General features: G+C 38.5%; 2 protein-coding genes across 2 annotated transcripts; one reads left to right on the plus strand and one right to left on the minus strand.

Moving 5' to 3' along the window:
- Nucleotides 1–1,017: 1,017 nt before the first annotated feature.
- Nucleotides 1,018–12,505, plus strand: reep2 (receptor accessory protein 2). Its single transcript, XM_051420552.1, has 8 exons — nucleotides 1,018–1,272; nucleotides 3,834–3,906; nucleotides 6,265–6,341; nucleotides 6,576–6,696; nucleotides 6,818–6,931; nucleotides 7,454–7,631; nucleotides 8,784–8,950; nucleotides 10,011–12,505. Exons 1-8 carry the CDS (start codon nucleotides 1,241–1,243, stop codon nucleotides 10,080–10,082), a joined length of 834 nt encoding a protein of 277 aa, XP_051276512.1. The 5' UTR covers nucleotides 1,018–1,240; the 3' UTR covers nucleotides 10,083–12,505.
- Nucleotides 12,506–12,595: 90 nt separating this feature from the next.
- Nucleotides 12,596–16,349, minus strand: LOC127374880 (uncharacterized). The gene is made up of 4 exons (XM_051420551.1): nucleotides 15,879–16,349; nucleotides 15,633–15,709; nucleotides 15,221–15,334; nucleotides 12,596–14,369 (listed from the first exon to the last, which is right to left on the minus strand). The coding sequence occupies exons 1-4, from the start codon at nucleotides 15,891–15,893 to the stop codon at nucleotides 13,181–13,183; spliced, it is 1,395 nt and encodes a 464-aa protein (XP_051276511.1). The 5' UTR covers nucleotides 15,894–16,349; the 3' UTR covers nucleotides 12,596–13,180.
- Nucleotides 16,350–17,830: the final 1,481 nt, after the last annotated feature.

The following is a 17,830-nucleotide window of genomic DNA, read 5'->3' on the forward strand; positions in this document are numbered from 1 at the left end:
GTTGATTGACTAATTGTTTCAGCACTTGTCTAAATGCCTCTCATAGATTTAATGTCCTGTGTGGTGTTGAATATGATTAGTGTTTCTTCATAAATTGTGGAAGTGTTAGTACCCAACCTTCCAATCTGACCAAGTGTCTTATTTTCAGCTGTAATTAGAATAATAAAGCTCCTAAAATCACCATAAAACACACTGCCATTTACCAGATTGTGTTTTACAGATGACAGCTGTTATTTTCTGTCCTGTGTGGCCTAGCTTTCGCTGCTCGTGTCTGAATTAGTAAGTGGATCACAAAAATGGGGCAGAGAAGATTGAATGTACTGTGCCTAACCAAGGAGGAGGAGGCAGGCATGAGTGCAGTTACTTTAAACCAACAAAGACATCTTTTTAAATCACAAGGTTTACTGTCTTTAATAAGAGTCACTCTATTATAATCTCATCTGCTGTTAACCATGGGCTCTCTGGCATCTTTCTCATTATTGCCACTAATTAATTAATTGAGCTGATTGGATCATATGAATGTGTCAGTGTCGATGCACTGCACAGGAAGAAAAGACTTATTATAGTTTTGTATTTTTCTATTCCATTTTTTAGTTTTGTTTTTAGTTTAGTTATTTCCAGAACAGATGTGCTTGTTTAAAGTTTTTCTTGTTTAAAAATGTTTAGCTTTAGTTTTTTATCAGTGCTGTGTTTGTTTTAATTATAACATGGGGGGTATAAGTCAGGGTCATGTAGATATTCCTTATCAATAAACTTATGCACAAATGCCTCCTCATACTTGTGTTGACAAATTTGACCAGAGACTAAAACTAAAATACTTTTTCTGTATGTTCTGTATCTTTTAATGTTATTTTATATATTAATTTTACTTAACTAAAACACTTCTTCACATCCACTCTTAGTTTTATAGTGCAGTTTACTTCATAATAACCTTGGAAAGAGCACAGGTTTTTTTTTAAAGTTAAAATGACACCTTTTACAGCGGGACCCTGGCCCTTTAAGAGCCCGTCCGTCCAGCAGTGGTAGGAGCATTGGAGAGGAGCTCGGAGCCAGAGACTGCAGCACATCCTCCGCTGCTGCTGGCCCACCTGACTGCACGGCACAGCGGACAGCCATCACAGCAAACCCCGCGTCCTGGAGGCTGGGGGAATGGGGGGCACCTAGCCCGCTTGCTTCCTATATTAAAAAAAAAAAAAAAAAAGATTTTCTTAGAAGCGGAGGAGAGTCACGGTGCAGCAAGATGGTATCGTGGATTATTTCGAGGATAGTAGTGTGAGTATGGGCTGGGCTGCATCTGTTGTTGTGGTTAAAACGTTAGCGGCTCCTCCATTCATCAGCTGTCTGATGAACGCCGCGACAACTAGGCTAGTAGTTAGCCTCGGTGTGCTCTGTCATCCATTTTTATATATGTTCTGTACATTTTATGAACGTGGACAAATACCTAAACTCTTAATTTAGTTAATAATAAGCGCTGGACTGAAGCAGCTGTCTGTGCTAACCGTAGCAACCGTTGCCCTGTTTGAGGCAATGATGCGGTACTGTCTGCATCCAGCGCTTGCTAGCCGCTGGTAGCTAACGTATGCGGGCTAGCCTGTTAAGTGTGAAACCACCTGACAGATAATGTGTTGGCAGAGAAAAGGAGCTGTTAGTCAGCCACGTTATTCGAGTAAAACCTGCTTAGTATGTCAACCTCGCTGCAGACAAGGAGCCAGACTCTAAACTTGCCGCCATGGCCTTTTTTCTTTGATCATCACAGCCTGAATGCTGCTGCTCTGTACACCATATGGTAACATGAGTTGGTAAAATGTGATGGCCCAGCAAGGCCAGTCACGGGTGTGTGTGTGTGTGTCCATCGATCCATGATTAGACCTGTGTTCAGGAACTGGCCAGATCAATGTGGATGACTGGTACATTTTTAAGTATTACATCATGTTAAAGATACCAGCTGTATGAGCAGGTCAGGCCTGGGCTTCCACCTGTACACATCCCGACTGTGTGGATGACTCAACCAAAGCCAGCAGCAGCAATCATCACCCTGATCCCCAATGCAGACGCTTTGCAATGCTGCATTAGTATTGTCTAATGTCAAGTGTCTGAGGGAGCAGGGTATTATGTCATCTGACTACTGGGTGCACATGTCAATGATCAGGAAAGATCAAATCGTCTTAAAGTTCATGGAAATGTATCCAGATCTGCATATCGTATATCTTTTATAAAGATAAAGATCCATGTCTGTAATCTTCTGGATACGAACAGCATCCACATCCAAACAATACACCACATTGGTTACTACTGTATTTTTGTGCCTTTATTCCAGTGAGTGCTGTCAGTTTCTCGTGGATTCAACCAGGCTGTGCTTAAGCTTGGTGGTGTAACCCAATGGTGTCTTTGAAAAGGTCCCAGGTGTAGAGATGTAATCGATGTTTCATCCTGGAAACATCGATTACGTAATTGCTGGATTACGTAAAAAACACATTGGCAAACGGTTACTTTTAGCGGCTTCCAGCTGGCTCTTCCACTTCACTGAACCTCAGGTAGTCATGCGTGGATGGGAGACAAACAGTGTGAGTGCATATGCATCATAATGGCTGCTGCACATCTAACACAAGATCAATCATTTCTCATCTTTACTCTGCATGTCGAATATGCAGCTGGCCCTTTTGTTGTTTTTTTAAAGGTAATCAGACAGAAAAATGGTTTGTCCAAACCTGAAAAACAGGTGACATAAGCAGCTTAACCAAACAGTGTGCTCAATATCTCTGATCTTGGAATCTCAGCCAGAGGACGGGACGCCCTCAAAACTCAGAGAAATGAACCCGAGATGGGGACAAAAAGAGGCGTAGGGCGTCTGCTGAGGGAGTCTGCTGGCTTGAGGGCTTTCTAAGAGTCGCCTCAGCTTACTGTACAAAGCTGAGAGCTGCTGCACACATGACTGAGCAGCTCATACACAATACTGTACACGGACAGAAGACCTACTTAAATGCTGAGAAAGGCTACCAGTAGCTCGGAGCGAGAGCCTCATTCTGTAGGTAGACATTCAACCCTTTAGTTAATATATACGACACAATCAGTGGTTTACACTGTGGGCACATAAAAACAAACTAGTGGCTTTCTGAATTGTATTCTCCCTGCTGTCCCCTCACTCAGCATTTCGCATCCTGTCACATCAGCACAAATCACCACAGTGGCACAGGATGTCACCAAATGCACATCAAAAACCCGGCCCTGTGTGCATTGTGTCCCAATCTGCACTTGGACCAACACATGGTGACCCACCCCTGGCAGGTTTTTGTGTGTTTTTCCACTTGATCTCGCTGCGGTTTTCCTGACTTGATGACCTGCTTTATATGTTGTTGTTTTTTGTACTGATTATCAGGCCAGTGTGTTTTGACAAGCCGCTGCCCATCAGCTGTCGACTGTAGAATCAGCATTTAGACCAAAAACACAGAGAGACTGACTTTGCTGGGTCATATACTACTGTATGTATATATATATATATATATATATATATATATATATATATATATATATATATATATATATATATATATTTCCTGACTAGTTTTCTTTTATTGTTTACATTCTGCACACATTACTGCATTAAAATGTTTTTTTAATTTCCGTGTTACGAATGACCGCCCAGCACTAGTATAAATAGACCTCTAATACAGAAAGCTACATGTGTTAAACTCAGAGCAAACTTGGCTAACCTGCTTTTTAAGCCAGAGCACATTTGTTAGGTGTCTGAGTCAACACCCAGAGGGTATGTTCTCAAGCTGAATCCCCTTTCCTCTGACCCACACTTCTGTGCTCCTCTACTTTTTTTTTTGCAGCCTTGCCTTTGGGACGCTCTATCCAGCGTACTCCTCATACAAGGCTGTCAAAACGAAGAACGTGAAGGAATATGTGAGTATCACCTACCTTACTAAATCACAGCAGAACCATTTTTGACCCCTGCCTGCTCTGTTTGACTTTCGGCATGTTTTTGCCCCCGGCTGCTGCTTGCTATTTTTACACTAATGTTTTAAATGCACACTGTGAGAAGGAATCTTAATACAAAGCCCACAGACACTTGATTTTCTTGAATTGGAGGACACATATTAATCTGTCTACCATACTGACTTTTCTGTTTCTTTGAGCACTATTAAATGCTCCTTACCTAAAAATATCCATCATGTTTGATAATGATCAGGGTCTTCCACTGGGGCACAACAACCTTCACAAAACGATAATGGCTATAAAAGATCTAATAATAATTCCATATCTCTGTCTCAATCTTAATTCTTCTTTTATTCTCCAAGAACAAATCATTTTTATCCAAATCTGCAAAGAATATATGAATGTACCTGCAGCTCGTAACGATTACATAACAGCCTGCCACATTGCAGATTGTGCATCGTCTAGTTCAGTTCAGTCCACAATTTCTTCACCACAAAATGATTTCTAGTTAAATTAAACTTTTGTTTTAAGAGGAAATGAGCCGATAAGGTTGGGGACCACTGATCTGACACCCATAGCATGTTTTTTTTTTTTTTTTTTATTTATAAACATGGTACATAGCTCATTGGGTACAGCTTACATACATAAAAAGATCAGACAACAAAATGACAAATTGGTAAGGTGTTCCTGGTTAAAAGGAAAAAAGAAATTACAAAAATACAGAGGTACAGGATTACAAACAAACTACTAGTAAGAGGTCAGGTAGTCCATAAAATAATCCCAGCTTCCTAGAACCACAGGTCCCCTGCCCCTTATTCTTGTCAACATAATCTCACATGATGCTGTTTCACTCATCAAAGCTTTCCACTCATTAAATGTTGGGATAGTGGATGCTTTCCAATGTCTCAGATTAATTCTGGCAACTGAGGTTGTCCCCACCATCAACACTGATGTGGGGATAGTGGCAAGGATATTCCTACCCACGCCTCTAAGAATTTCAATACACTTTGCCAAAATGGGTTGGCCGTAGAACATTCCCATATGAGATGTATGAATGTGCCTACCTAGTGTCCAGTAATACCGGTGTAAAATGTTATATTGAGTGAATTTACCTCTGGTTTCCTTGACATATTTACCATTATCAGCCATAATTTGTTTCCATGTATCTTCATCAATCTGACAATTAAGGTCTCTCTGCTGGATGAACCTCAAATTGTTACAGGAGCTGCTGGTTAAATAAATTTAATTAGTATAGAATGTTGATGCTTTATGGTTACACCCATAGCATGTTAAGAGCATGAAACTATCCAATCCCTTGATACCAAAATGATTCATAGTTTGACCGTTCACTCCCTTATTATGTCATGAAGTCCTATAGTGCCTGCAAATCCCCACATTTCCTCTCAGTTAGTCAGTGCTCAAGTATGAAAAATATTAACACTGAGCTGGGAGTAAAGTTTGAGATTTGGCGTCGTTATAAGATAAATGCTAGAGAATATCTAGCACAACAAATAAAGTGTTGATGAGTTTAAGATGAAATAGTGTTGCCATTGGAAAACGGAGATAAAAATCAGTAGATTCCCATTCTGTCTTTGGCTGAGAGTCGGGGTCCTCCCTGCTTACCTCATCACTGCAAGGGATGAGAGAGAGAGGGGGGGGGGTCCGGGAGACAGAGGAGGAGGATGAGGAGGAGGAAATACAGCATTCTGGCCCTCCGCCTAGACTTGCACTGGTGAACAGTCTCTTCCTGGCAGGTTACCATGGCAACCCCTCCCTCTCAACCGCTACTCAAGCAGACGGCCACAGAAGGAGCGAAATGAGGGGAAGAGAAAGAGGGGGGGAGAGAGAGAGCGGGACGCCATTTTTAGAACTGATGTTTTCATTCCCCTCTCCTCTTGTTTGACTCATTTCTAATGAGTCAAATGATTCAGCGTTATGTGCGTTTACACGGCTGCACGCCTGGGCCTTCGAACATACCGCACTGCTTTCCCCTAACTTAGTCATATTTGATGTACCAATATGTTTCATTATTGATAATGTATTTCCACTAAATCTACGTTTTGTATTACTTTCATAAGTTACCTCTAATTGCCTAGTTTATCGCAGTTTAGACAATGCCCTACATTTCCTTTGTCTATGGGAGATTAACCATGCGCACTGATGTGATCCGACAGGACTGAAACATATGTTGCACTTCTGCATTGGCATGTCTGTTCAGCTCCACGTGTCTCAGCACGTGCACACTGGATGCTGTGGGTTTTCATGTGCTATTTTTGTGATGTTCTCTCTACTCACCTCTGTCTGTGTGTGTGTGTGTGTGTCCAGGTGAAGTGGATGATGTACTGGATAGTATTTGCGTTGTTCACGACAGCAGAGACGGCCACAGACCTGCTCCTATCATGGTGAGTCAGGAGCTGCTCGTGATCCTGACCCTCCACTAGCTTGTAATAAATAAACTGCTTATATAATATCAATAGATGCATTCATGTGTGTATCCAGTGCTAAGTGTTCTTGATATTTTTAGTACGATGATCTTTTAGCGTCTTAGTTTCTTTAATTGTGTCTTTCTCTTTATAACTCAGAGGTCTATACCTTCCTCAAGCTGTTTTTCTTTTCCACTCTGTTTCATTACTCAGGTTTCCATTTTACTTTGAGCTAAAGATTGCCTTTGTAATCTGGCTCCTGTCCCCATACACCAAGGGCTCCAGTGTCCTCTACCGGAAGTTTGTCCACCCAACCCTGTCCAACAAAGAGAAGGTATGAACATGAGTTGTCTTTATGTCCATCTCACAAATGTAAACTGGTTTGCACATCCAGATTACTTTCTCATATTCTGATCTTTCTCTGCTCTAATTTTCCATTGTTGTCTGTGTTATAGGAGATAGATGAATACATCGCACAGGCCAAAGACAGGAGTTATGAGACCATGATGAGGTTTGGAAAGAGGGGTCTCAACCTGGCTGCTAATGCTGCTGTCACTGCAGCCGCCAAGGTGAGTCATGTGTTTCTCTTACGGAGTGAGAGCCCATTATCATTCTGGTATAAGGGGAAAAAAATGCCCTTGCTTGTTTTGTATTTCTTTAAACCAATCACAATTGTTTTGAGCAACACTACACCCAGGATGCGATGATGGTGTCTTTGCAAAATAATGTAGAGGGGGAAACTTATTTAGTGGAATATACGTACGTGGGGAGGCGAGCCCTGGAATTAAAACGACTAAATCCCAGCAAAAGAAAAGGTAACAGCTGCTAGCTTGTTTATGTTCGTACCGGGTTAGGGTAACTTGCCAATTTCAACGTGTAGGTCGCTAGCTCAGAGGTTGTGGTTGTTGTTTTGCGTAGTGACGGGGACGGTTATGCACAGATAGCAGAAGGGGAGGAAAATGCAGAGGTTCAGACTGAAATAGTCACCCAATGGTACTACTGGCTGCCCGATCTGATGCAGAGGTAAGGGAAAGATCTTTTTATGCTGTCACATATCTGACGTTTCTTTTTGGTTTTGCTGTGATGCCCAGGGGCAGGGCGTGCTGTCAGACAAGCTGCGGAGTTTCAGCATGCAGGACCTGACTCTCATCAACGCTGACGATGACCTGGTTCTGCACACAGACGCCCGCATGAGACGGGACCACTTGGACGAGATGAGCTCAGGGGCAAGCACGCTGCCCCGGGCCAAAAGCACTGCTGCACGGCAGAGTAAGGCCACACAACATGCATGACCACATTGCTTCATTATCAGCTTCACATGGAGAGGCATGGAGTCGCACACAACTGAATAAATACATACATACTGTGTGTTAGTTGATTGGGCCAGCGTGTCACTCAGTGGACTTACTTTTTACTTAAGAGCAGGACTGGGGCTGGGCGGGCCAAGTGGAATCATGTGATTTAAAGCACTGCAGGATGGCAGCAAAGAGGAGGGGATGCAAAGTGTGGAGTGGGGGGGAGAGAGAGCATGTGATTCCAGTGGGAGGAGAGGCTTGGAAGGAGGACTCTTTGTGTCTCACTACACTGCCGACTGCCTGCCCGTGTGGGCCTACGAGCTGTGAACTGAATACAGAGAGAGAGAGAAACAATGAGAGAACAGAGCGAAGTGGCACATTTTAATTTCTAACAAAGAAACCATGTGCAACTTCAAACACCAGTCAGAGTACATTTTTAAGTTTTCTTACAACCCATTAAAATCAAGAAGGCTTAGCAACCTCCTGTGAAGCTTTGCGACTTCTAATGTGGGTCAAGACCCACATGTTGGGAACCACTGCTGTAGATGGTTAAAGGTTGAATTTAGTTTGACTTTCAAGCCAAGTGAAAGAGGCTAGTTTTGTTTTTCCATATCCTGTAGGCAAGCTTACCCTTTGGTTAGCCCTCTCTGCTGCTCCTGTAGCTATAGACACACCTCTGATGGCCCTGTCTGGATATTTATCAACCCAGATACTGCAATGGTAGCTGGGCAGAAGAGAGTCCTATTTAGTGAGGCCTTTATCAAATAGCCAACATCCAACTTTAAAACTGGTGGAAATAAAAACTGTAGTTTGAAATGTGGCCACTGGGTGGTGTGAGAGACTGTCTGCAGTGATGTAGTGGTCTGCAAATGAACACTTTTAAACAGTTGTTTAAGTCTTCTAAATTAATGGGAAAAGGAGGTTTTTGCATTTAAATGTTTATAGAATAAAACACATTCACATCAGAGGCAAATAATTGGAGACATCTGGCTAATTAATGATTTGTCTTGTTGTTGTGGTGAATTACCTGTTGTTGTTGTTGTTGTTGTTTTTCCCACCTGCTTTAAATCTGAATCCTGAGCTTCTTTCTCATTGATTGACCGCCATTTTTTGTCCAATCCTACAGCCCGCTCTTTGGCAGCCACAAACCTTGCTGATGACGCGTCATCCCAACACAGCTCTGACCAATCAGACACAAGGACTGAACACTCTGATGAAGATTTGGGAGAAAAAGCCCCTAAACGTGTTACTAGCGTCAAGGCAACCAAGAAACCTGCCGCTGCTAAGACAGAGGTAGGGACAATGAAAACCACACACACACACACACACACACACACACACACACACACACACACACACACACACACAGTCAAGAGCAGGTCAGAATGAATGAAGGCTAATTTATTTTATGGTTTTCAGTGCTGTATATTTTACCTAAGAAGAGAGTGTAATAGAATAATGTGTTACAAACAATTCAAATTAAATATATCTTATTTTTTTAACAGACTGAATTACAGATCCATTTCCAAAAAAAATAAGAGTTTTGATTGATGATTTTGGTTTTAGGTGACAAAGATTGCTGTACTTCCATATTGCAATAGCTCAATATTCAAAATAAAATATAATTTCAGTGGGGGAAAAGAATGTGATGTCTGTGATAATTTTAATAACTTAAGTGCACTTCCACAAAGATGGGACTTGCAAGGAACAGATTTTTAAAAAGATGCTGAAATATCCAGACTTTTAGTCCCTCTTATGAGTCATTGCTGGATCCTACAATATAGCATCTTTGACTAAACCACTCATGCACCTTAAAACCTCAACCTTCAACTTAAATCCCTTAGTTGCTGTTTAACAAACATTTGAAGTCTCAAGCTGAAAGGTTACACTTCCATCCTACAGTATGAGTAGTTGCTCCATTTCCTTTTCATGTGTATTGATCTGTCTGAGCGATTTCAAGCATGTGTTTCCCGTATTTGGCGTCTTCTCTCTCTGACTGGCTCCGGCACATTGGCTGGTCAGTCTTTCTTCAACTTTGATTGAGCGGATGTCAATAAAAATGTTGCAGTGAAGTTATATTGTGCTTGTTTCTTCACCATGTTTAGTTCATTATCCCATCGCCTATATCTGTAGTGTCACCGAAGACATTATACAATTGCTTAACAGTATTATACGCCTCTCCATGAAGAGTAAACTGAGCTTGTGTAAAATTGGTGGACTGCCCTTTTTGGTGTAGTATAAACTTGATACATCACCCAACGTTAGTCGAACCTATTCTGGACCTCTCATTTGAACAACTCTTAACTACTTTTGACTTTCTCCTCCCTCCCTGTCCCTCCTCTCCCTCTTCAAGACTCAAACCAAGATGGTGAAAAAGCCGACAAAGAAAAAGACCACGACTAGCAATGCAGAGACGCCACCATGAGGCCTGCTGTTCACATCCATCGGCCGACACTCGCTCCCCCACAGCCTGCAGGCCCTTCTTCCTCTGTTGGTCTCCACACAAACACATTTATATATATATCTCTCTCTATATATATATATATATATATATATCAAGCACTGAAAATTGTGTCACTCTTGCTGGTTTTTAGAGCAAAGTGCAGGTTTGTTTTTTAGCAGTATGTGGCCTCCTTTAGGTTGGGAACAGTTCTTTTAAGTTTTACCGGGTCGTTGCATATTTTGTCTCTTTAATTACTGTGAGCTCATCTCTGATTTAACAGTCGGGATGTTTCTTTTAATCTGATAATGATTAGTGATATATTTATAAATTCCCCTTTATCCTCTCCTTAGACATACAGTCCCCTTATTAGGTGAGAACATAAGCTGGCCTTGTGCAGTTTTTCAGTCTGATTGATGTTACCGATTCATTTTCTGCTGCAGATATTCTTAATCGAGGCTGTTTTTGGTTGAAGTATCTCCTGTAAAATATCCCATTATTTACTCCTCTGTGCTTACTCCTACATTGTATTAGTTGAAATGTAAAAAATCTCACCATCCAGATTTGTGAAGGCCCAAGTCTGGGTCCTCATCTGGACCCGGCCATGGTGGTAGAAATCCTCAGATGCTGATGTCTCGGAAGCACAGACATTTGGCCTTTTTTAGAAGAGAAGTAAGGCGGTTGAGACTTTAACACCTGCACTGACTGATGGTTGTAGACGTCCTTATTTTCTCTTCCAGACCTAATAGTTCCCACTTTTGTCATTCAGCCACCACCCTGTCCTAGCTCAAGAAACTCAAGTCTAATTTTACAGGAATACTTGTGCTTTGGTTTCTTTAGTTTACCTTAATTATAACATTTTTTGACTTCATTTTAGGCCTCACAGCTTGTGGAGGAGTTTAAAGACTAGCTTCCCCCCTCATTAAGCCTGTATACCTCTGAGTGAGTCTGGCTCTGCTAGGTTCAGATCTCGCTAATGGCAACTTTCTTCCTCACTGCTTTTTAATGCGACTTTGAAGTCATGTGCAGTACTGGTGATGGAGTGTTTTTTTGTTGAGTGTTGGCTTAGTTATCCATCTATGCATCACTCTCGAAGTTATATTCCTCCACCATCATTGTTTTATTACACTTCTAGTTGAGTCAGTTCTTTTTGGTCACGTGATATTAGTAATAAGTAAGATCAGTTGTGCATATTCGGGCCTCTTAAGGTAACACTGTAACTGGGCTCCCTCCCGATAAAATACATTAGTCATAGAAGAGTTGCCTGTGTTTGTGAGGTAACATATCTGCTTTCACCACAGTAGAAATGTGTGTTTGTGTTCAACATGAGAAAGACGTGGAGTAGCTCTGCACTTCCTCACTCCTTTTACCCCGCTGTGTGGTTGCCTCTTTATAATATTTCTACTTATCTTTAGAAGCAAGGACAAAGCAATATGGAAATAATTAAACCAAAACCAACATCAGGAGACTGTGAGGAATTATTTTCTCATCCCCGTGCTGTTGTTTCAGATGTGGAGGGAGTGTCAGACCAGGCTGTGGGTGTTTTCTAAACACTGGACTTTGGTTCTGGTCGCCAGCCACTGCATAGGGCCTGGGTGCTCTGTGATGAAAGATTTAAAAAGCATGTGACTACTTCTGCACTCATTACTGCAGTGTGACACTAGTATGAACCAGTAGAGGGAGACAAACTCCACCTCAACTGTTGGTAAAGTTACTAAACCATATGTAAACACAATGTAAATAGTAACTGTGACTGTATATACAGTATGAGCTTGCTTGCCTTATTCCTTCTCTGGGCTTAAATCAATTACATTTTTCTTTTTTTTTAATCATTTGTGTGCTTTTCTTTTTAAATTCTTGACAAATCAAATGTTCTGAAACCAGAAGAAGCTCAGACTTCATCAGTTTGGACTTAGAAGTGATTTATTTTGTGTGTTTTTAAACATGTTAACTTTTCTTTCTCTGTCTTTTCTCATTAAGACATTTTAACTCATCTTCATCACAAAGTAGGGAATCTCTAGGCTGAGTCTAAATTGATGTTTGTACATTCACATCCTGCTATGTACTACTACTACTGCTACTCAGACTGTTTTTAATTTTTTCTTCATAACTTAATGTTTGCACTAAATTAAAAAGAAGATGGCACATAATTAAAATACATTTTGTCAAATGAAGATGCAATCCTGCATTTCTATCGTTGTGCTCATTCCATTTTTGGATATTTATTGTTTTTTTATTTTCTGTTTAATATCAGTATTGTATACAGGTTATGTTTATTTGTATATTGTTTGTGCCAATTCTCAAAGCTCCATCTCAAAAAGGATTACTGTACATGTGCTGAGACAATGGTATCTAACAAGGTCATGTATCAGTAATAAAACTACTAATAAAGGAAACTAAATCAGTGAGTTGCTACCTGTTGTTGTACACTTGAAACCAGATGTGTATGTTATAACCCTTTTGTGCCTCTATCTTTATTCTGTGACAACAAAGAGTGTGAGTGGATCTGATGAAGCAACAGTTAAACAACTTCACAGCCCTAACAGAGCACTCCTAGTTAAGATACAGTTTTATATGTTTTAGATAGAACTATAAACTGACTTTTTTTATTTAACAAAAGCATTATTTTATTCTCATGTCTATTTTACAAGATCTGTTCCTGACTCTGGAGGCTTTCTTGTTGTTGTTTATTGACCTATTTATGTCCACACATGCCTATAGATAACCAGAGACGGTTAATGGTTTAATCACATGTTGTTGATGGTGAGGGAACAAAACACAGAGTCTCAACTTTAAAATGTTTATTGATAAAATAAATCATCAACCAAACAAAATAAAACATGAGTTTCAACAATAATTAGTACACTAATTACAATTGTTACTCAGTTAATGTATTAATTCTAAAAATACATTTTTAATAAAACTAAATAGTTGTTACTAACATTCTCACAACCATTTAGTATTTCATATTAAAAAGAACACATTTACTTTACTAAATGTTAAATGTCCTTGTGATATTATATTAAAAAAAAATTATAAAAGGAAAAAAAAAACAAAATTAAGATAAAAATAAAAGAATTCAATCAATTCAACATATTTTCATTTGTTAACGGGATCTGATAAAGATGGAAAGGGCTGCTATTCCCCAAAGACATCTGAAGTTTTTGTACAAAAGCTTGAACTATTGAAGTGTTAACAGTTTGTATGTCTTTTCTAATAACTGACATAAAACTGTTGGTAACCATTTCTTTCCAGTTGTTTCCCAAAATTTCAAAGATTTCATCCTGCACCACTGCAGGAAATTTAAATGAAGAAATTAATTTGTCTCCACGGACCATATGTTCTTCCAAATCAAGTGAACTTTTTCCCTGTTCTACAAGACGATCAACAGCAGATTTAATATCAGAATATAGTTTGCTTCTATCTTGGGGTTCAACATTAGATATTAATTGAGAGGCACCATCAGCGTTAACATTTTTTCTGAAATCTTTGCTGTCTAATATGAAGGAGGTTTTCTGACTGAATTCTGAAAAATATTGTAAATTTTTACTTCTCACAGATGAGATTTTGGAATATGTGAGAGAATTTAAGAAACTTTCTGTAACTGGCCCCCAACACTTTGTGAATCCAACAAAAGTAAAAATCCCATATTCATTGAACCACTGATAAACTTTGTGTAAAAGTTTTAATATACAACAAAGGATATGGTTTTCCTTCCCATTTCTTTTTAAACATGGGCTATTTAATGTATAAATGTAAATAGCTTGCACTTTGGTTCCATTGCTTCGTAGATATCTATCAATTTCTCCAATTAAAATTTCCTCGCTGTGTATATTAAATTCAGACGTCGCTTTTGAATAATCCGGTCCAACCCCGGGAGAAAACAGACATTCACCACTCCTCAATACAAGAACAGCAAATGCATATTGTGTCTTCTTGTTCTTCTTGTTCTTGTTCTTCTCCTCCTCTTGATAATATTTCAGGAAAGTCTGGAATGGCCTACAAGCAGACACTCCAACAATAGGCTTATTAAATATTTTTCCTTTGGATAATGATTTCCAAACTGGCCTCTCAAAATTATTAAAATCAATGGTTCTTTTACTTAATGAATCAATTGTATCCAGCAACTCTGATATTAATGAATTCCTTAAATTGGCGGGAAAAGGGATTTTAGGAAACTGAATATTTTCGTTGAAATCATGAATTTGAAAAGCAGCAACTGGTTTAAAAAAGGGATAATTCTTCTTTCCAAGATCCTCCTGCTGATGGTCCCTGGAGAATGAAAAAGTTGAACTTTTAATTTAATTTACAGGACAAAATGATGTGAACATTATTGAAATTAACTGCTGCGTATATTAAACTATACAGCTGTAAACAGTCTGATTATATTGAATGAAACTTGAATATATGGAATGAAACTTTAATTTTCATTCCATATATTCAAAGTTACATATACATACATTTCATATGGCCACTGCAACAAGGCCTCTTGGTACAGGAGGTGCCAGCTCTCAGTTGAAGTTTGATACATTTGACTCATTTAAGTTGACAAAAAATATAAAATTCAATAATATTAAAGTCCAGGTGAAATAAAAAAAAGTAATTTTAGTAAGTTATATTGTACTATTGTGCCAATTTCTTTTTTTTTTTTTTTTTTTTACAAAAACTCAATTTCTTTGTAGTTTTCTATCAAAATATATTCATTTTGTCTTCCTGTAAAACAAACATGTTCTTATGTAAGCATGAAGTAACCGATCTGAGTCCCTCCCTAGCTGCTTGTTTTTAAAGGAAACACATAAATGTGTGGAAATGGCACTCTGATTTCTTTCGAGGTTTCATGTAGACTTTTAGTAAAGCCATTAAATGCCCCAGTTGGCACAAATATAACTTAACTGTGGTAAATTAATAATGTTAAAAATATTGGCTATTATCAAACAACAAGTGCGTCATTCTTTAATTATTATATAATTTAACATTTACTGAATTGAAGATGGTTGTTAGATTTGCTTACTAACTCCATAACTGATTCCATCTGTTTAACATTTACTTATCTCAGCAGTTTCATGGGACCAGTTGACAAAACTTGATTGAATAAATACAGCATTTTATTTTTTAGATTGTACCTCTCGGGTGGTGTGAGTTCTTGCTCTGTCGAACTGGTTGAAGACGTCTCTTTTCCAACTCCTTCGAGATCGTTGCTTCTGTCCGGCTCATAGGGGACTGGTTTCACTGGAAAACTGGAAAAAAATATATAAATATATAAAAAACGTTTAAAATATATATATCATTCAACATATTCAGAGTTTTATTCTATATATTCAAGTTCCATATTATATATATAATAATTTCCTAAACGACATTCCAAATCTTTTGAATGTATCTCTTTCAAGATATAGGCTCACTATTTGTTACGACATGTGTGCAGCGTGTTCACATTTACTTATCTCAGCAGTTTCATGGGACCAGTTGACATAACTTGATTGAGTAAATAAAAAAAAAAAAAAAAGTAAAGCATTTTATGTTTTTAGAGTGTACCTTTTGGATGGTGTGAGCTCTTGCTCTGTCGAACTGGTTGGAAACATCTCATCTCCAACTCCGTTGTTTCTGTCCGGCTAAGTGGGGAAAAATGTATTAGCATCTATTAGAAAGTTTACTGGGTATAAATTAATTCTCAGAAGTAGCCTCAAGTGTTCTGGGTGGTTAAACACAGTTTTAACAAACAGCTTGTCTCTGTGAAATAACTAAAACAATAATGTAATATTTTAGTAACTGCAAACTCACGTCTTTTGTTGACATATCCAAAATCCTTAGGTCCGTGGTCAAAGACTACAGACAAATGTGTGTTTGTAAGTGTTAATCGAGTCAAACTGGCTTTACCAGGGTTTACTTTCCACTACACCCTCTGATTCAACGAAACACTGTGAATAAAAACTATGTCGAAAAGCGCCTGTAATTGTACTGTGGAGGAAGAATGCTGGTTTTCCTGTTTAAAGGGTGGAGTAACAATGCGTGTTATTAAGTGTTATCCTAATATACTGAGCGAGTCAAAGTATAATATCACTGTAGTGACACCTCATAGAAGATCGCTGTTAAAACGTTTAACGTCATATTTTTCAGTTTTTTAATATACACTTCTTTAATATATGGTAATAAATCTATTTTTGTCCTCACTAAGCCGGACAGAAGCAAGCAAGTTCCAGGAATTCTTGAAAAAGTCAAAGAAGAGATGTCTTCACCACTTTAACCAAGAAACAGCTCGCAAATAGAGCGTAAGAAAGTGAATATTGGACTTGGATTCATCCTGTTGGCTCAAACACAACTCCAAATAAATGCTGCTGTTGCTCCATAACTGCTGGACGTGTTAATAAGCAAGAGTTTTAGTTTTTACAACTTTTATGTTGAAATATGAAATATAACTATTGATTGGATTCATGTTCCCCTCAAGATGAAATGTAACCATTTTTGTGATTTTCTGACTAACCTCATCAAAACTGTATTTGTCACATAGTTTGGTTTATCACCAGAATGCACAAACGTAGATTTTTGTAATGTACTGTAATTTATGTTTAGTGCTAATTAGCAAATGTGAGCCTGCTAACAAGTTTCTAACTATCTAACTTTTATAACTAAAGTGGTGAACATAGTAAACATTATACTTAGTATCAGCATATTCGCATTATCATTACGATTGCACGTCTGCATGCTTTAGGCATTTAGAATTTGTAATTAAGATCGGCACAATCTTAATTACAAATTGTTTATTATAAGGCATGGAATGGCTGTAAAACAATGAATACCTTTTTGGAACGCTATTTTATACCAAACACAAAAATAATTGACCTCAAATTATACAAAAATACTAATAAGAAACCCATAAAGAATAAAAATGTAATCACTTTTACTTATAAAGCATTAAAAAATTATTTGTATTTATTTACTTACTGGTTAATTATCTCATTAATGAGTGAGATTACTGCATGCTGTTCCTCATTATGGAGAAGAACTATATATGTATGTTTGTATATGTAACATATATATGGAGGAATTAAACGATTTTACTGACTGTAAGAATACTGAAAAGTACAGATTACATGTTATTGCAAAAATTGTATTCCTCCCACTACTTTAACAGTAATTATACTGCCAGTAAAATGTAGGTTGTTTAGTTGGCAGGTTTACCAGCCCCAGCAGGGTCAAACGATTTTTAGAAAGGAAAGGCTGTTGGCTGTGTGTAAATCTTAGCCAAGTTTCATTGTGTAGCCTATACAGAGGCTGGAATCTTGACGTAAACACAAATGTGTGTTTGTAGGTGTTAATAGAATTGATTTGAGAGTTGAGAATTGATAATGAAGAAAAACAATACAGAGATCACGCTGGCCCTCAGTTACCTGCTGCATAAAAGAAACAAATCATAGATTTAAAGAAAAGGTAAACAAACCAGGGGATTGTCACATTTTCTCATTTTATTTCCCCTCACTGAATAATCTGAAATCCTAATAATCCTAATCTGAAAACAGATGAGTAAACTCTCAACCTCATTTCTCTCCACTACTCCCTCTGACTCTATGTAACACTGCAGTAATACCTCATGGAAGAGTGTTATTAACCCTTTCATGCATAGAGGTCACTGCAGTGTACAGCTATTCAAAAGCTGTTTTCTTGTATATGATTGAGTTTTGATGGCATAGTTGCACATCAGCCACTTCAGTGGATGCTATTGCATCATCCCATAC

This window comes from Dicentrarchus labrax, unplaced genomic scaffold (assembly GCF_905237075.1).
Source record: "Dicentrarchus labrax unplaced genomic scaffold, dlabrax2021, whole genome shotgun sequence".
Lineage (NCBI taxonomy): Eukaryota > Metazoa > Chordata > Actinopteri > Moronidae > Dicentrarchus > Dicentrarchus labrax.